This window comes from Rhinoraja longicauda, chromosome 6 (genome assembly GCF_053455715.1).
Source record: "Rhinoraja longicauda isolate Sanriku21f chromosome 6, sRhiLon1.1, whole genome shotgun sequence".
Taxonomy (NCBI): domain Eukaryota; kingdom Metazoa; phylum Chordata; class Chondrichthyes; order Rajiformes; family Arhynchobatidae; genus Rhinoraja; species Rhinoraja longicauda.
The window spans coordinates 39,151,156-39,170,882 of NC_135958.1; the positions used below are offsets into that span (position 1 = coordinate 39,151,156).

General features: G+C 41.6%; 1 protein-coding gene across 2 annotated transcripts in view; it reads right to left on the reverse strand.

Moving 5' to 3' along the window:
• The window catches only part of def8 (differentially expressed in FDCP 8 homolog), a 41,303-nt gene extending 21,980 nt beyond the window's left edge, over positions 1-19,323 (reverse strand). Inside the window, exons 1-4 of one of the 2 annotated variants that reach the window (XM_078400842.1) lie at positions 19,042-19,317; positions 16,202-16,330; positions 12,286-12,380; positions 7,024-7,173 (exon numbers count right to left, since the gene is read on the reverse strand). In XM_078400842.1, the coding sequence (XP_078256968.1) occupies positions 7,024-7,173; positions 12,286-12,380; positions 16,202-16,319 (363 nt within the window). In that variant the 5' untranslated portion in view covers positions 16,320-16,330; positions 19,042-19,317. Of the gene's footprint in view, positions 1-7,023; positions 7,174-12,285; positions 12,381-16,201; positions 16,331-19,041 lie in introns of both variants that reach the window. The other variant, XM_078400843.1, reaches the window with a different exon arrangement.
• Between the last annotated feature and the right edge of the window lie 404 nt (positions 19,324-19,727).

A 19,727-nucleotide genomic window follows, 5' to 3' on the forward strand; every position in this document is an offset into this window, starting at 1 on the left:
TTCCACACAATTCTCCAAATGCAGCCTAACCGAGGCCTATAAAGTTCAACATGACTTCCTGACTCTTATACTCACAGCCCCAATTGAAGAAGAAAAGCACATGATACATCTTCTTTACCATTTACCTACTTGTTCACAAGACACACAAGCAGAATTAGGCCATTCAGTTTATTGAATCTGCACTGCCATTCAATTATGGCTGATCTATCTTTCTCTCTCGATCCCATTCTACTGCCTTTTCCCAGTAACTTTTGACATCCTCTTATTATTCAAGAACCTATCAATCTCTGCTTTAAAAATACCCAGTCTTTGCCTCCACAAACATCTGTGGCAATGAACTCCACAGATTCACCGCCCTTTGGCTAAAGAAGTTCCTCCTCATCTCCATTCTAAAGGTATGTTTACCTTAGCAATAAACTTGACTGGACCGAAAATATCAATGCACTGTACAAAAAGGGGCAGAGTAGACTTTACCTGCTGAGGAGACTCAGGTCCTTTGGAGTGCAGGGGGCACTCCTAAGGACCTTCTACAACACGGGAGGAGTTGGCTGCGCCTAACGGCTGCGGCTCTCTGGCAGTCTGTTGTCTTTTTTTCTTTTTTTTTGTTTGTGTCGGTGTTGGGATGGTTTTTGTTTCTGTGTTTGGCTGTGTATGTGTGGTGGGGGTGTGTGGTGGGGGTGTGGGGTGGGGTGGGGGGGTGGGGCGGGGGGAAACCTTTATTTTATTAGGTCTCTTCCCCGGGGCGCGGCTCGGCTGCGGGCCTTAACATTGCCGGCGCAGCTCGGCTGCGGGACGTTTCAGTGCCCGGTGCGGCTCGGCTGCGGGCCTTAACATTGCCGGCGCAGCTCGGCCGCGGGACGTTTCAGTGCCCGGTGCGGCTCGGCCGCTGGACTTAACATCGCCCGGTGCGGCCGCGGGACGTTTCAGTGCCCGGTGCGGCTCGGCCGCGGGACGTTTCAGTGCCCGGTGCGGCTCGGCCGCGGGACGTTTCAGTGCCCGGTGCGGCTCGGCCGCTGGACTTAACATCGCCCGGTGTGGCCGCGGGACGTTTCAGTGCCCGGTGTGGCCGCGGGACGTTTCAGTGCCCGGTGCGGCTCGGCCGCGGGACGTTTCAATGCCCGGTGCGGCTTGGCCGCTGGACTTAACATCGCCCGGTGTGGCCGCGGGACGTTTCAGTGCCCGGCGCGGCTTGGCCGCTGGACTTAACATCGTCAGCGCTGTTCGGCCGCGGGACGTTTCAGTGCCCGGTGCGGCTCGGCCGTTGGACTTAACATCGCCCGGTGTGGCCGCGGGACGTTTCGGTGCCCGGGGCGGCTCGGCCGGGGGGGCCTTCCATCCCCTTGCGGGGGCTGTGCGTGTCGTTTGCCTCGGTAGGGGTCGAGCTGCCTGTCCGTGGGTGCGGGGGGAAGAGAGGGGAAGTTTTGTTGCCTCCATCACAGTGAGGGGGTGTTTGGAGTCACTGTGATGGATGTTTGTGTTGGGGTCGGGTGTCCTGTGTTCTTTTCTTTTTGCTGTATTTTGTGACTGCTGAAATTTCGCTCGGTGTTGTGCCGAGTGACAATAAAGTGTTGTTATGTTATGTTATGTTATCTCAGCAGCGGAGGGGAAGAGACTTGACAAGCTGGTCAGGAAGGCCAGCTCTGTGCTGGGTTGCCCCCTCGACTCAGTACAAGCGGTGGGAGAGAGGAGGATGATGGCAAAGATAACATCGCTGCTGAACAATGACTCCCACCCCATGAAGGACACTGTCACTGCACTGAGTAGCTCCTTCAGTGACAGACTCCTTCACCCCAAGTGCGTGAAGGAGAGATATCAGAGGTCCTTCCTTCCCACTGCTGTGAGACTGCACAACTAGCGCTAGTCCCAGCAGACCAGTCAACAGACCAGTCAACAGTAAAGGAAAAACACAGTAAATGATGACAATTATCCTTATCTTATTTTTATTTATAATGAATGTCTCTTGTTATCTACTTTGGTGCTGTAACACTGCAAATTTCCCTGGTGTGGGACAAATAAAGGAATATATTATTATTATTATGTTGCTTTATTTTGAGACTGTGCCCTCTGGTCCTTGACTCTCCCACTAGTGGAAATGTTTTCTTCACCTCCACTCTATCCAGGCCTTTCACTATATGACAAATTTCAATGAGATCCCCTTCATCATTTTAAACTCCAGCAATTACAGGCCCAGAGCCTTGAAATGATCCTCATACATGAAGAAGGGTCTGAAGAAGGGTCTCGACCCAAAACGTCGCCCATTCCTTCTCTCCTGAGATGCTGCCTGACCTGCTGAGTTACTCCAGCATTTTGTGAATAAATACCTTCGATTTGTACCAGCATCTGCAGTTATTTTCTTACTCATACATGAGCATCTGCAGTTATTTTCTTACTCATACATCTGCAGTTATTTTCTCACTCATTCCCGGGATCATTCTCGTAAACCTCCTCTGAACCCCTTCCAATGCCAGCACATCCTTCCTCAGATACGGGGCCCAAAACTGCTCCTAATACTCCTAATGCAGTCTACTCAGTGCTCAAAAGAGCATTAGCATTACATCCCTGCTGTTATATTCTAGTCCTCTCGTAATTAATGCTAACATTGCATTTGCCTTCCTTACTACTAATTCAACCTGCAAATTAACCTTTTGGGAACCCTGCACCAGCACTCCCAAGTCCCTTTACACCTCCTATTTCTGAATCTTTTCCCCAGTCAGAAAATAGTCTAAGCCCTTATTCCTACTACCAAAGTGCATGACTGCACACTTTGCTATGCTGTATTCCATCTGTTGCTTCTTTGCCCACTCTCCCAACCTGTCCAAGTCCTTCTGCAGAATCTCTGTTTTCTTTACGCTACCTGCCCCTCCACTGATCTTCATATAATCTGCAAATTATTCATAAAGCCATCAATTCCATCATCCAAATTATTAACATATAATACGAAGAGTAGCAGATCCAACACTGACCGCTGTGGAACACCATAAATCATCGGTAGCCAACCATAAAAGGCCCCCCTTTATTCCCACTATTTGCCTACTGCCAATCAGCCAATCTTCCATCCAGGCTATATCTTCCCTCTATTACTACGGGCTCACATCTTGTTTTAGCAGCCTCACGTGTGGCACATTATCAAAGGCCTTCTGAAAATCCAAGTAAATGTCGTCCATTGACTCTTCTTTCTCTATCCCATTTCCTTCCTCAAAGAATTCCAACTGATTTGTCAGGCAAGATCTCCCCATCACAAGGCCATGATAACTTCAGGCTGTTTTATCATGCGCTTTTAATTACGCAGAAACCACCCTAAATAATGGGCTCTAAAATCTTACCAGCTATCAGAGCATCGAGTATAGAAGTTGGGATGTAATGTTGAAATTGTACAGGGCATTGGTGAGGCCGAATCTGGAGTATGGTGTGCAGTTCTGGTCGCCAAATTATAGGAAGGATGTCGACAAAATGGAGAGGGTACAGAGGAGATTTACTAGAATGTTGCCTGGGTTTCAGCACTTAGGCTACAGAGAGAGGTTGAATAGGTTGGGTCTTTATTCTTTGGAGCCTAGAAGGTTGAGGTGGGACTTGATAGAGGTTTTTAAAATTTTGAGAGGGACGGACAGAGTTGACATGGGTAGGCTTTTCCCTTTGAGAGTGGGGAAGATTCCAACAAGGGGACATAGCTTCAGAATTGAGGGACAAAGGTTTAGGGGTAACATGAGGGGGAACTTCTTTACTCAGAGGGTTGTGGCTGTATGGAATGGGCTTCCGGTGGAAGTGGTGGAGGCTGGCTCGATTTTATTATTTAAGAGTAAATTGGATAGGTATATGGATAGGAGGGGATTGGAGGGTTATGGTCTGAGTGCAGGTAGATGAGACTAGGTCAGGGAGAATGGTCGGCGTGGACTGGTAGGGCCGGACAGGCCTGTTTCCATGCTGTAGTTGTTATATGTTATATGTTATATGTTATTGAAGTCAGGCTAATCAGCCGATAGTTTCCCCTCTTTTGCCGAGCTCCCATCTTGAATAGAGTAACATTTGCAATTGTATTTGTATAGCTGTTTAGGGAGCTAAGGGCCTAGACACAAAGATCCCTCTGTATGTCAATGCTGTTAAAGATCTTACCATTATCTGTGTACTTTCCTCTTGCATTTGACCTCCCAAAGTCCAACACCTCATACTTGCTCGAAATAAATTCTATCTTCTATTTCTCCGCACATTTCTGTAGCGGATCTATATCCTGCTCTATACTTTGACAGCCTTCCCACTGTCCGCAACTCCACCAATTTCAGTTTTGGCTGCAAACGTACTCACCAACTCTTCTACGTTTACGTCCAAGTTGTCTATAAATCTTGCAAACTGAAGTGTCAGCACAGAAACCTGTGGAACTCTACTGGTCACAGACCTTCAGCCAGAATAATGGCCTTCCACCATAACAATTGACTGACCCCGAGGTGGAATCAGGCTGCTTCTGACCACAATATTGCACTTGACCATAAATTAAGCATCCAACCTTGTAGGTATCCATTCTCTTGCACAAACAATTGCCAACCTATCTCTTTGGTTGGATAGCTGAACATTTGGATAGTAGTAACAGGATCATTCTGAGTCAGCATGGATTTACGAAGAGGAAATCATGCTTGACTAATCTTCGGGAATTTTTTGAGGATGTAACTAGGAAATTGGACAAGGGAGAGCCAGTGGATGTAGTGTACCTGGACTTTCAGAAAGCCTTTGATAAGGTCCCACATAGGAGATTAGTGGGCAAGATTTGAGCACATGGTATTGGGGCTGACATGGATAGAAAATTGGTTGGCAGACAGGAAACAAAGAGTAGGGTTAACGGGTCCCTTTCAGAATGGCAGGCAGTGACTAGTGGGGTACCGCAAGGCTCGATGCTGGGACTGCAGCTATTTACAATATACATTAATGACTTAGATGAAGGGATTAAAAGTAACATTAGCAAATTTGCGGATGACACAAAGCTGGGTGGCAGTGTGAACTGTGAGGAGGATGCTATGAGGATGCAGGGTGACTTGGACAGGTTGTGTGAGTGGGCGGATGCATGGCAGATGCAGTTTAATGTGGATAAATGTGAGGTTATCCACTTTGGTGGCAAGAACAGGAAGGCAGATTATTATCTGAATGGTGTCAAGTTGGTGACAAGGATATGGGGAAATACAAAGAGATCTGGGTGTCCTTGTTCATCAGTCACTTAAAATTAGCATGCAGATACAGCAGGCAGTGAAGAAAGCTAATGGCATGTTGGCCTTTATGACAAGAGGAGTTGAGTATAGGAGCAAAGAGGTCCTTCTGCAGTTGTACAGGGCCCTAGTGAGACCACACCCGGAGTACTGTGTGCAGTTTTGGTCTCCAAATTTGAGGAAGGACATTCTTGCTATTGAAGGCGTGCAGCGTAGGTTCACTAGGTTAATTCCCGGAATGGCGGGACTGTCATATGTTGAAAGACTGGAGCAACTAGGCTTCTATACACTGGAATTTAGAAGGATGAGAGGGGATCTTATTGAAACATATAAGATTATTAAGGGATTGGACACGTTAGAGGCAGGAAACATGTTCCCAATGTTGGGGGAGTCCTGAACCAGGGGCCACAGTTTATAAATAAGGGGTAGGCAATTTAGAACGGAGATCAGTCAGAGAGTTGTAAATCTGTGGAATTCTCAGAAGGCATTGGAGGCCAATTCTCTGGATGCTTTCAAGAGAGAGTCGAGATAGAGCTCTTAAGGATAGCGGAGTCAGGGGGTATGAGGAGAAGGCAGGAACGGGATACTGATTGAGAATGATCAGCCATGATCACATTGAATGGCGGTGCTGGCTCGAAGGGCCGAATGGCCTTCTCCGGCACCTATTGTCTATTGTCTACTCCTGCACCTATTGTCTATTATCTTTTCCCCATCTACTCGGAAAAACACTTACCTGTGACCAGGGTCAATTTCAGACTAAACTATTCCAGTGTTTGCTTTGGCTATGTTGCCATCCTTTATCTGTTCTGCTCATATTCTAGTCTATATAAAGTACTGAAGACAAATTTTCCCTATCTTCAATCTCCATTGGCTACCAGTTCCACAAATTAAAATTTCCTTCAATCTCCATTACCAGTAAAGCTATTCCTCTCACCCAAACCGCTTGTGCATATTCATCCCCATCCCACTTGAGTGATGCGGGAGTGGCCAATCCTCAAATTCCCTGTACAAATTACTCACTGCACTTTCTTCAAAGACCCTTTTGAAAACCTCCTTGATGATGAAGCTTTTGGTCACCTCTCTATATTACTTCTTAAACTCAGTTTTACTCTTTGCACTACACATTGTTAGCAAAGTGCTGCATTCTTTTTATGACAAACATATAATTACACAATCCAAGCTGCAGTTGAAAACTGCTGGAAACACAATACTTGATAACACCACACTGAAATTAGTGCCAAGAAATGCGATTTGTTTAAGCAATATCGTTTTCTGCAGACCCGATAGTAAATGCTTCCATTTCCATTACTTACCAAATACTTCTCGGAAAAGTATCACCCTTTTTAAGTGTAATATTTCATGTCACCTTCATTTGTTTTGTCAATTAAATTTAATGCAAACTATTTGGTATTGGAGCTATAGCCACAACTAACACTCATCTTATTTCAGTAGGTCACAGAGCATCTTGCCACAAGCGCTCCATGATCTGCATAATATTAACAGCATTTAATTCACCTTATTTAGTCACTCAAATCCTTCATGATTTTTAAACATTTCCAACCAACTTCTCAAAGAGAATAACTGGAGTAATCTCAAATCACTCCATTTTTTCCACTGTCTTTTCATTGATCCTGCCAAATTCTAAATATTTGAATGCATATTTATGGATATATCTGCTCCTATATCCTATTTAAACTGTACTGTTTAGTATGAATAATACACATCATAAGCTATCAATTATTAATCTCTCAGTTTTCTGAATTAAATTTCATGCTGCTCACTTCAATCTGTTTAAAATTGCATAGATTATAATATTTCAATGCACAATCCCAACCTTCAATTCTTGTAGTTTAAGCCGAAGATGAATAAGTTTTACAACAGCATCTTTCTGCTTCTCAGAATGTTCAGGCAAGTCTAAGATAACTTGCTTCACTTCATCAATTGCACGCTTTAGATTTTCAATATCAAATGCCACAAACGATCCCTGCATAATACAAAGACAGCAGAAAGCAAACACTGATCAAAGTGAAAATATCAAATTACTTGCATTTGGTGTCTCAGAATTAGAAGCCATCCATCAACTCTTAAATTCTTGCACAGGTAATTCTGCTATCATGCAATATGTCCGTTCCTAAGAAAACTTGTGTCATATAAAATTGGGTGAGGAAAATGATCGTGTCAATCGAGTAAAAGGGGGTGAAGAGCCAAAGAATATTAGACTTGCAATAACAAAGTTCCCTCCCCTGTCCCCAGCAGGATTTTCAAAATAAAAGATCAGTTTTATAGCTTTGAGTTTATTTTTGTTCCAGCAAACAAAAAGTACTGAAAGCTACATTTAACATTGTGTAATACAGTATCATTGCACAAGTGTCAATAGAAGCATTGCTTGCCAATTGCAATTATCCAGTGAAACTGACAAACTGTGTTCTTAAGAGGCAATAAAGTCCTACTACAGTGAGGGGGGGGGGTTATATAGAAACAATTTTATTTTTTTCTAATGTCTTTTTGCAAGAAGCCTTTTCTGTTCGTCAATTTCTAAGGTAACTTTTAAATAGTTCTTTGTTTCCAGATCGAAATCAGCTCACGTAACACAAATAGTGCTCCCCACTTTATCATTCACGTTACATCCAATTCATGGTATGGACACACACTTTATAGCAGGACTACCTGTACATTTATAGATTTTTCAAACCAACAGCTAGATGCAAATGTCAAACTTTAATCAACCCTATAATCTCTCACTATAGGCTTGAAATTAGTGCACTCTACCAGATGCACACTTGCTGAAACAACTTGGAACACCATTACTTGAGCTTCATTAAGGAGTGGATATTCTGGTGCATCAATCTTTTCCAGATAGGGAACACTCGATTGATTTATTTTGCACACATTTACTGATGCAGTCTGCGATGGCAGCGACATACTTATTTAGGTTGGCCGCTGAGTATTTGAATATGGACCAGTCCACTGACTCAAAGTAGTCACATATGAACTCATCTGTTTCCTCTGACCAGCACTGTGGGACTTTCTGAATTGCATCTTCACGCTTCAGTTTCCGCCTGTAAGCAAGGAGTGGGAGCACAACCTGATGTTAGCTTTTCTAAAGTGAGGGTGGGGAAGGACACAGCTGTGGAAGGAAAAGCTAAAGAACAAGAGGAAACTTGCAGTCACAAACTCCACACAAGCAGCACCAGAGGCCAGGACATAACTTGGGTCATTTGAGCTGAGAGACAGCAGCTCTGCTTGCTGTGCCACTGTGCTGGGATAAACGAGAGTCAATGGATGTACTCAGAGCTTTGGTAAGATTGTGTAATAAATAGTTACCATGAAAAATAAAAAACTCATTATGTAGTAGACAACATATTGGCACAGACAGAAGATTCACTAGCAAGCAAGAGACATAGAGACATAAAATGTCTGTTGGCAAAATGTAATATGCAGTACGTCAGAAATTTGATCCTGCAGCCTCAACCTTTTACTCTTTATACAAACGACTTGGACGAGGGAACAAGGGAATAGTTATTCATTTGCAGACAGCATGAAGATCGATTGGAAAATAAGTTGTGAAGAGAATAAGGTGGCTATAAAGGGATATGGATAGAGGACAATGATCATGCACATAGAATACGATGTCAAAATTGTTTATTTTGCAGAATTTTGTTTTAAATAGGCACATTATCTAAATGGCGAGAGATTTCAGAACTATGAAATACAGATGAATTCCAATTGTCTTGGTGCAAATAAATCAGAAAGTAAGCAAAATGATATCACTTATTACCAGGTGGGTGAAACAATGGTAGCAGGTTATATTTGAGTTATATCAGGCATTGGTGAGAATTGCAATTGTTATTCAAGAAAGGATGCAGTTCAGAGGCTTATTAGTCTAATACATGGCATGGAAAGTTTGTCTTACAAAGAAAGGTTAGATATAAGAAACTTCTATCAGCTCGAGTTCAGAAGAGTCATAGATTCATACAGCATGGAAACAGGCCTTTTGGCCAACTTGCCCATGATGACCAAAATGTTCCATCTACACTAGTCCCACCTGTCCATGTTTGGACCATATCGCACTAATTTTTGCTATCCATGTACCTGTCCAAATGTCTTTTAAATTATGTTTTAGTACCTGTCTTAACTACATGCCCTGGCAGCTTGTTCCATATACCCACCACTCTTCATGTAAAAAAGCTGCCCCTCAGGTTCCTATTAAATCTTTCCCCTCTCACCTTAAACTTGTGTCCTCTGGTTCTTGATTCCCTTACTCTGCAGGTGTCTCCTAAAATGCAACACCTTGCACTTATCTGCATTAAACTCTATTAACCATTCCACAGACCTTTTGCCCAACTGATCAAGACCCTGCTATAATTCTTGATAACCATCTTCACTGTATATACCACCCATTTTAGTGTGTAGGAAAATAACTGCAGATGCTGGTACAAATCGAAGGTATCACAAAATGCTGGAGCAACTCAGCAGGTCAGGCAGCATCTCAGGAGAGAAGGAATGGGTGGCGTTTCGGGTCGAGACCCTTCTTCAGATCACGCCAGCATCTCTGGAGAAAAGGAATAGGCGACATTTTGGGTCAGTCCAAGAAGATTTCCGCACAAAACATTACCAATTCCTTTACTCCAGAGATGCTGCCTGACCCGCTGAGTTACTCCAGCATTCTGTGTCTATCTTCTCTATCCAGTCGGCTAGCTCTCCCTGGATCCCATACAATCTGACCTTTCAGAGTAGCCGATCATACGGAACCTTATCAAATGGCTTACTGAAGTCACCCCTCTAAACCATTCCTATCCATGTACCAGTCCAAGTGTCTTTGAAGTACTCTTTATAGTAGCTGCGTAAACTACCTCCTCTAGCAGCTCGTTCCATATACCCACTATCCTCCACATGAAAATATAGCCCCTTCGGTTCCTATTAAATCTCGTCCCTCACACATTACACCCCTTGTTCTCTAGTTTTTGATTACCCCAAGTTGGGTAAAAGACTCACCCCATCTACTCCAATCATGATTTTATACAAGATCACCCCTCAACCTCCCGTGAACATAAAGTGTGAAAATGAAATGACGGAGGAGTAGGGGCGAGGTAGTGGGGAGGCCGAGACCTCTTGAGGGAGAATTTAAAGCTATTGGCTCACTCTTAAAAAATAAAGGGGCCACCATTTAATACAAATTAAGAAAATGTTTTCTCTGCTTCTTTGATGAATGGAATATTTTGATATTGGTTAAGGCTGATTTAGATACTTCATTAGTAGCGGTGATTAGCCAGGGGCGATTATAAAATTCTGAGTCGATTTTGCAAAGAAGCTATCCATGATCTTATTACATGGCACAGGAGGCTTGAGATGCCAAGTAGCCTATTCCTGCACCCAAGTTGCAGGTTTTTAAAATCACCAATTATTTTGGATCTAGTTTAGCGTTGATTCCTCTTCTGATGCCAATGCTATCAATGGCATTAATCTGGATAGGTTGCCAAATAGATTGATTGAAATTCAAGGGTTTGAATTATAAGGAGAAGCTGGATAGGCTTTTATCTCTGGAGCGTAGAATGCCATGGGTGAGCTTATAGAGGTACACAAAACCATGAAAGGCATAGGTAAGGCGATTGGTCGTACTCTTTTCTCCCCAGGGGAGTGGAGTTCAGAACTACAGCATATAGGTTTAAGGTGAGAGGGGAAAAGATTTAAAAGAGATGTGAAGAGCAATTTCTTCATTCAGAGTGAAGAATGTATATGGAATGAGTGTATATAGTGCAAGTTGCCAGAGAAACCTGGAGAGGCAGTTGCAATTAAGGCTGCTCTGATTAATCAGTTATTCAAAATAAGTGATTCATGATTAACCACACATGATTAATCGATTAAAGTGATTATATTTCCAAACTCTCTCTTCTCTATAGCTAGTACTAGAATAGGATAGTATGAGAATTCCTTGTTTTGTAAATAAATGTTTGATAGCTTTTCAGCTAGTTTATCCAGTAAAGCTTGGGCAGCTGACACACCCCAGCAGTATGAATATTGACTTCTCTAACTTCAAGTAACCCTTGCTTTCCCTCTTTCTCCATCCCAGATCTCCGACCAGACTGACTGTCACCAATTACATTTTATCTCTGTTTGCTTTGTTGCCACCTTCTCCGAGCCAACAATGATCTATTTTGCATTTTCCTTGATCTTCGTCTCTTTTGATGTCAAGTTTTCATACACTTTTCTCTTCCTTATCGCTGTGTCTCCCTCTACCCTGACTGAGTCTGAAGAAGGATCACGACCTGAAACGTCACCCATTCCTTCTATCCAGAGATGCTGCTTGTTCCGCTGAGTTACATTAATATTTTGTGTCTATCTCTCTGGATAGATGATGTTTTGGGTCAGGACCCTTCTTCAGGCTCTCAGTTATCCCAAATATTTGTAAAGAGATTTCTAATGTACCATTCTTAATTTGGATGGAAAATAGATCATGCTTTATAGTTGCCATTCAAGACATAAAATATAATGTAGAGAATAGTTTCCATAAAAATACAATGCAGCCATTTAAATTTGAGTACTATTTACATTCAATGGAAGATTATACACAATAAATGTTTTAGACAAAGGAATCTCATTACATTTTGGTGACATCAAACATGACATAAAAATCATAAAATCAAGATCATTCAATATATTTGACAGCCCTGCGATTACAGGTTATGCTTAGAATTTCACTATTTCTCTCCAAAAGCTTTATAAAGTAACAATTTAGGTTTAATCACATTGTATATCTGGATTATGGGCAGAGTGGATTTTCCTCCTGTATTACGAATGACCTGATTTAGGGAAATCCAACTTTAGGCAAATTCGCCTATACATTTTTACGGCATATTCAAGCTAATAATATAGTAATATTTCATGATAATCATTAATGACTTGAAACAGTACATATTCCATTTATTTAATTATGCAGTGTATGCCTGATTAGTGAATGAAATGAAGGAATTATAGCAAGTGTATGTACAGTGACAAGACATGGATTATGATAGAAAACAAAAGTTTCTGATTTGTGGAAGAATCGATTTATGGACAGTTGTCAGGAAGGGTCCCATACATAGATATCAATGCTCACCACTGGTTTTGAGAAATGATCTTCTGCCAAGCCAAGATCCATAACTCTGTCTGCATGTTCATTAACCTTTCTACACAAGTAATCTACATGGAGTTCTGAAAGAAAAACAATTCATTAATGGAAATAGAATCAAATCATTAATGGAAATTGAAAATGACAAGTAGATACTTAAAACATTTCAAACAAGTTTACCTTTAAAATCTGTGCAGTTTTAAGGAATTTTGTGCAAATATCATTTCCCCGCAAACATTTGAGAATTATTTTCCACCAGCTTCACGTAAATTTCACTGGATAAGATTCAATGCCGATTCATTGCTAAACTATTAATTGCCCATAAAATAAGGAGGCAAACAAAATTTAACGTGAATTTGTGACTCAGATCATAATTTTAATTTGAATTCATTTAACTCAAGTCTATCTGCAAAATTAAAATGATTGAAAGGGAACTGCTTTGTCAGTTTTTAACAAAGCTGAAAACTGCTTTCTTAGTTTACTTTGTTAGTAAAACTAACTTTTTATAATTTATACATCATTTATTTTATCTCATATCTTTCTTAGGATCATGAGATTTACTAAAGCTTTAGTTTTCTTTTTAGTTTAACATGCGGCCCTTTGTTGCATCACATACAACTATGAAAAAATAGATGCCGAAAGAGAAACAACTCTGCAGGTTAATGGAACCTGCACATTTTAAAGCTTAACTTGACCATTATTCAAAAATGACATTGTTTAAACATTTTCATCTTTTCTTCTGTTAATCACCATTCCCCAGCTCCATTACAACCCGACTGCCTGGAAATTCATCAGATTTCCTCCACACACAGTGACAAAATAGTTACAATGTAACCAGCAAAATATTGTTGGCAGATACAACAGAAAACCACCATTGCAGAAGTTAGGAAAACCACTGCAGAAGCAACCACCAGTTTCACAACCTCCATCATCTTCTAATGGAGAGTCGGCACTGTATGTTCAAAATTTACAGATGGAAAAGTTTAGGAAGATCAAGCAGTGCCAATGTGAATTTTACTGGATAAGTATCAGCACCAATGGGGAGAGAAATTGAAAAAAAAAAGATATAATCTACCCTGAAGATAGGAAATAGTGGAAATAACAAGATTATTTGTTGAAAGTAATGAGGAATTAGCAATCTGCTTTCAATGAAGCAAAATTAATTGCAATTTTGTAACTAATCATGTCAATTTAGTTAGTCATTCATGCTACAGAAAGAATGCATATCTAACAACTGGCTACAAATCATTACTGTACATAGCAAACATGACTAAATCAATTGTACTAAAATATACGGTTCAAAAAGATATGACTGGAGATGAAATCTTTTGGAATAAAGGGCATAATATAAACAAACTTACATTTATATAATGTCTTCCATGTCTTTCAGCTAGTCAATTACTTTTGAAATACATTCACTGGCAATTCATACATAGCAAGCGCTTCCAAATAATTTTAGGATCACTAGATAATATGTTTTTCTGTTATCCACCTAGATCCTGGGAATAATTCCCCTGATCATTTTCAAATAGGCCATGGAAATGTTTAATTCCCACAAGAACAATTTAATATCTCATCCTTAAGATGGTACAGCACTCGATAGTTCACAGGAACATCAGTGTGTTCATGTCCCTGGATTTCAATCTGCTCACTCAGAAATGAGCTGAAACCATATTAGTAAATACAATATGCACCCTACCCCCAGGTTACATTGAAGTTCTATTCCTGAGCTGTTCATCGGTCAGAAATTAACAAAAATGGTGTGCGGGGGATGATTATGCAAACATCTGTGAAGGGAGAGCAAATTGGCAAAGAAAATTTGTTTGCCAGCCAGCCTTACTGCCTCAGTTGAATGAGTGAGTGAATCTGCTCAGCTCGCTCGACCCAGCCTGATTTTTGCAGCTCGGGGTGGAGGGACGGGGTGGTTGAGAAAAAGGCGTGGAAATACCCATCTCCACCCAGTTGAAAATGTCTGCAGCGCAACAGTTGCCCACAAACCCATCCCCATAAATCCCACCAATAACCTAGGGAAGGCCTTGTGTCGCTTAAAAAATGATTGAAATATGCAATCACGTGTAAAGAAAAAAGACAAATAAACTGCAAGGACCACATGCATTTTTGAATGATCCTCGCACATAAAACCATCCCCGAAAGCTTCACAAATCTGTAATTTGGGCAAATATCTCTCAAGCTATTGTCCTACAAAGTAGTAGACACAAAATACTGGATTAACTCAGTGGGTCAGGCAGCATCTCTGGAGAGAAGGAATGAATTATGTTTCGGGTCGAGACTCTTCTTCAGACCGGACTTAAGTAGCAATGTTACAGAAACAATTAATACTACCTGAAAATTACAGATCTATCCTGCCTTTGACACATTTAGTCTTTCTTCACTGTTGGATTAATATCCTGGAACTTTACTTAACACCATTCTGACTGTCCAAGGTTTAGTTTAATTTAATATAGTTTAGAGATACAGCGCGGAAACAGGCCCTTCGGCACACCGTCCGCGCCGACCAGCAATCCCCGCACATTAACAGTACACTACACGCACTAGGGACAATTTACACTTATACCAAGCCAATTAACCTACAAACCTGTACGTCTTTAGAATGTGGGAGGAAAACAAAGATTTCGAAGAAAACCCAAACGGTCACGGGGAGAACGAACAAACGCCGTAGTCGGGATGGAACCTGGGTTTCTGGCGCTGCAAGCGCTGTAAGGCAGCAACTCTACTGCTGTTCCCCCTGTGCGTAAAAGAGTAATTCAAAGTAGTAGGTGATTAGCTGCTTTGGCCAAAGATGTCATACCCTTGTGGCGGAAAAAGAATCCTGAAACCAAAAGACAAGTGGCTGACACTGCCTTTTCCCCTTTTTCGGTTGTGAAAGAATTGTTTCCTGAAAGTGATGACAACCCAAATTTTTCTCAAGTCTGAAATGAACAGAAACAACAGTGACAGGAGAGAGAGAGAGACGATGAGGCCTGCCTGCTTCACCGATACAGCAAGTGAGCTTGCTTGATGTTCCTAGCTCTGTTTGGCTCAACGCAGCCGGATTGTTGCTTTACATTCACATGTATGGGTGCCATAAGTTGAAACTCATAACCTGAGGAATGCCTGTGTTCTGCTTCATTCAAACAGCATAAGCACAGAAACCAATAAATATTGAATTTTCTTCTTTGTCATCCCACTGATTAGAACACCAGGGGTGGATGAGTGCATACCCAAAGCCAGTGCTGCAGCACTGCACTTTGAGAATTGACCAGATTGTAGGAACAGTTTTATTTTGTTATTTGTAATGATATGCTTTTTTGAAACAATTACTGGTATAGACCACCCAAAATAAATCACTCCCTTTAAACTGAATTCTACTGAATTGATCAATTTTCCCTAGAGTAAAAGTGATATCACTATATGGTAAGCTCGAGGAAAAATGTTTTCACCCAGAGAGTTGTGAATCTGTGGAATTCTCTGCCACAGAAGGCAGTGGAGGCCAATTCACTGGATGTATTCAAGGAGTGTTAGATTTGGCTCTTAGGGCTAACCAAATCAAGGGATATGGGGAAAAAGCAGGAACAGGGTACTGATTCTGTGTGATCAGCTATGATCATATTGAATGGCTGTGCTGGCTCGAAGGGCCGAATGGCCTACTCCTGCACCTACTTTCTATGTTTCTAAGCTCTTTGGACAGCAAGAGTATATTGCAGTAGCATGATCAATTTCTCTTACTACCAAATCTATTCCCCAATATTCACTAACGCTTAGGAAATAATTACCTGTGGACTGTTAATAATTCAAACTTGGATTACTGTGTGTACGGTACATAATGGAAGATCAATGAGAAACTAGTCCGCTGCCACACAGAGTGATGTTAACTCCCCATATTTCCAAACTCCACCATGCTGACCTTTTATGGAGAGATCATGTTCGCCCTCATCACCTTCTGTCAATTTTTCACCTGTATCTTTATTGAAGGGATTGAGATGACCTTGTCGAAACCGTGCCAGTTTTTCATTGTATTCCATGTCAGTCTGACCTGAACCAAGCAAGATAATTTTTTTTTTAAATTCTATAATCTGTAATTGAAAATTATTTTAATTCCTCATCACATATTAATTGGAATACAAAATAAATTTCACGAAGCGTCTTTTTGTATTCCAGTTTTTAAATGCAATTTGTTTTGAGCTTTAAATATTTCTGAGAACTACTTTACATGATAAATACATTTTATGGCAAAAGTACAACTTTTTAAAAATAAATTGCAATGCTTTCCCTGGAGATTAGGAACATGTGAAGAAAAAAAAGTCACAAATGAATATGCACATAATAAACAAATGCCCACTTTTTCCATGGTAAATAAAATATAAATTATAATATACTGGAGAATGTATGTATATATAATATATATTAGACATATCATAAGAATCCAAACTAAATTTATGGAGTACTTCATAACTTCCCTTCATTTGAAAACAGTAATTTTAATTAATATTTTCTAGACTGATTAAAACCAAGTATGTCACTGTTGAATGTACAAAATGCAAGAACTATTGTCTACATCTGGGGACTTCAAAGATGCTGCAAATGTCACCATTAAGGAGAAAAGTGGTAATTTCAGATGGGATTCTGTGCAGAGTCAGCCATCCCTAGTCGGCAGTGAAAGATTTCAACTGGCAAATGTTAGGGTTAGTCTTCAACACAGGGTTCTCACACCGTCTGAAGACCTCGACCCAAAACATCATCTGTCCATTTCCCTTCACAGATACTGCCTGACCTGTTGTGTTCTTCCAAGTTTGTATTTTGCTCAAGATTCCAGCATCTGCAATCTCTCGCATCTCTATTTTCATCCCACTATTATGACACTATTCCCCATTATTATGACAGTGGATGTTCATGTTAAAAATGTATTTAGGTGTCTTGTTGCTCTTTTGTTGGTATGACTGGATGGCAAATCAAATTCCTCGTATGTTGCAAAACATACTTGGCTAATAAAGTACTATTATGATTATTATTATGATTATATCCTAACTTTATTGGACAGCCCAAATCTTCCTACATCAATGCATCACCTCACACCTCTCAGGATTAAATTCTATTTTCTATTGCCCTGCCAATTTATAGATCATTGTTATTCTGCAGCCAAAGATGACCTACCTTGCCATCAACAATTTTCACATAATCTGCAAATTTACAAATCACAATATAAAATCATTGTGTATAAAATCATGAGAGGAATAGATCGGGTAGATGCACAGTCTCGTGCCCAGAGTAGGTAAATTGAGGACCAGAGGACAAAGGTTTAAGGTGAAGGGTGTCAAGGGATATGGGGAGAAGGCAGGGCATTGTGGGAAGGTTTTTAAGGTGATGGGGAAAAGATTTAATAGGAATCTGATGGGTCACTTTTTCACACAAAGGGTGGTGAGTGTATGGAACAAGCTGCCAGAGGAGGTTGTTGAGGCAGGGACTATTCCAACGTTTAAGAAACAGTTTGACAGGTACATGGAAAGGAGAGGTTTGGAGGGATCTGGACCAAACACGAGCAGGTGGAACTAGTGTAGCTGGGACATGTTGGCCAGAGTAGGCAAGTTGGGCCGAAGAGCCTGTTTCCATGCTGTATCACTCTATGACAACATACAAAACTTGAGTCTTTAATTGAACCATTTTAGCTTAATTGGTGTATATTAATCACCTTAATTTTTTTCATGTTCAGGTTAAAAACTTAACGATTGCCTCCTGTGTACCACCCCCGTACAGTTCGAAGAACTTTCTTAACTTCCAGTACAGTACTTCAATATGGAGGTGTGGCTAAGTATGTGGTTACGGCTTCTTTAAAAACGATTTTTAAAGCAACATCCAAGATTAGTGACTCAAAGTATTAGGTGACTTAAGTTTAAAGTGACCCATATTCCACATTGGCTCAGCACAATTAAAACAATTTTCGCTGTTGTATCAGCACAAAAATGTTTTAAAAATCGGACACAAAGTCCATTCTGTTCTAAATCTGAAGCGTTGTATTTCGAATCTAACTTGCTCCATCTGTACAAATAATGCGATTTAAGATCACGCCAATTCCCCCCCCCCCCCCCCTCACATAATCAAGAAAACATGAATGCAGCTAAATCTAAAAGTAAACTACTGCATTTAGGTCGATTAAGACTTTAATAGAGTGAGAAACAATTCTCATTTTCCTTCACTCGATTTTCAGGACATTTCATATTTGCAGTTAAAAAAAAAAAATTACAGTGATGATAGAAACTAAAACCAGCAGTGCAGAACAACGACCCGTGCAGGCAACACACAAATATGATCCGAAAGGAGTGGCACGTAAATAATAGAATGGGGTTACGTTTAACGTAATCTATAACAACCCTCTGATTATGAACCATATACGTTCTTTTCGCATCGTTTTTGGATCGCGGCGTTGCCACTATCAGTGACAACTAGAAAGATTTAAATGATGGGAGGGAGCAGGATACTAGGATAGTGTAGGAAGGAACTGCGGATGCCGAAGATAGACACAAATATGTTGGAGTAACTCAGCGGGGCGGGCAGCATCTCTGCCGGAGAGAAGGAACGGGTCTGAAGAAGGGTCTCGACCCGAAACGTCACCCGTTCCTTCTCTCCAGAGATGCCGCCAGTCCCGCTGAGTGAGTTACTCCAGCATTTTGCGTCTTATCTTCCAGGATAGTCACTGTCTGCGGCACGAAAACAACAGCGCTGGGAAAGGCAGACACACACACACTGTACCTCATCGTGACGGTCTGGGTGGCGGAGAAACCAGCGGGAGAGACAAATCAGACAGCGTGATGCGTGTGGTCGTGCCAGCACCACAACATAGTGACCCCCTCGATCTGAACAGGTCCAAGCCGCGGTGGGCGAACGGCCCGGCGTCAAGGCACCGACATGGCGGCCCGCAACCGCGCTGTACGCCGGGATACTGGCGGACTGGCTGCAGCCGCGCCAAACCCGCGAGCGGCGTCCACCACCTCGTCAGCCTGAAGAGAGACCCCGTTATCAGTTTCACTTTAGTTTATTGTCACGTTTATCGAGGTACAGTGAAAAGCTTTTGTTTGCGCGTGCTATCCAGTCAGTCTGAAGAAAGGCACAAAATGCTGGAGTAACTCAGCGGGACCGGGGCCCCCAACCCTGACATCAATCTGAAGAAGGGTCTCGACCCGAAACGTCACCCATTCCTTCTCTCCTGAGATGCTGCCTGTCCTGTTGAGTTACTCCAGCATTTTGTGAATAAATACCGTCGATTTGTACCAGCATCTGCAGTTATTTTCTTACACTCAGTCTGAAGAAGGGTCTCGACCCGAAACGTCACCCATTCCTTCTCTCCAGAGATGCTGCCTGTCCTGCTGAGTCACTCCAGCATTTTGTGTCTACCAGTCTGAAGAAGGGTCTCCACCTGAAACATCACCCATTCCTTC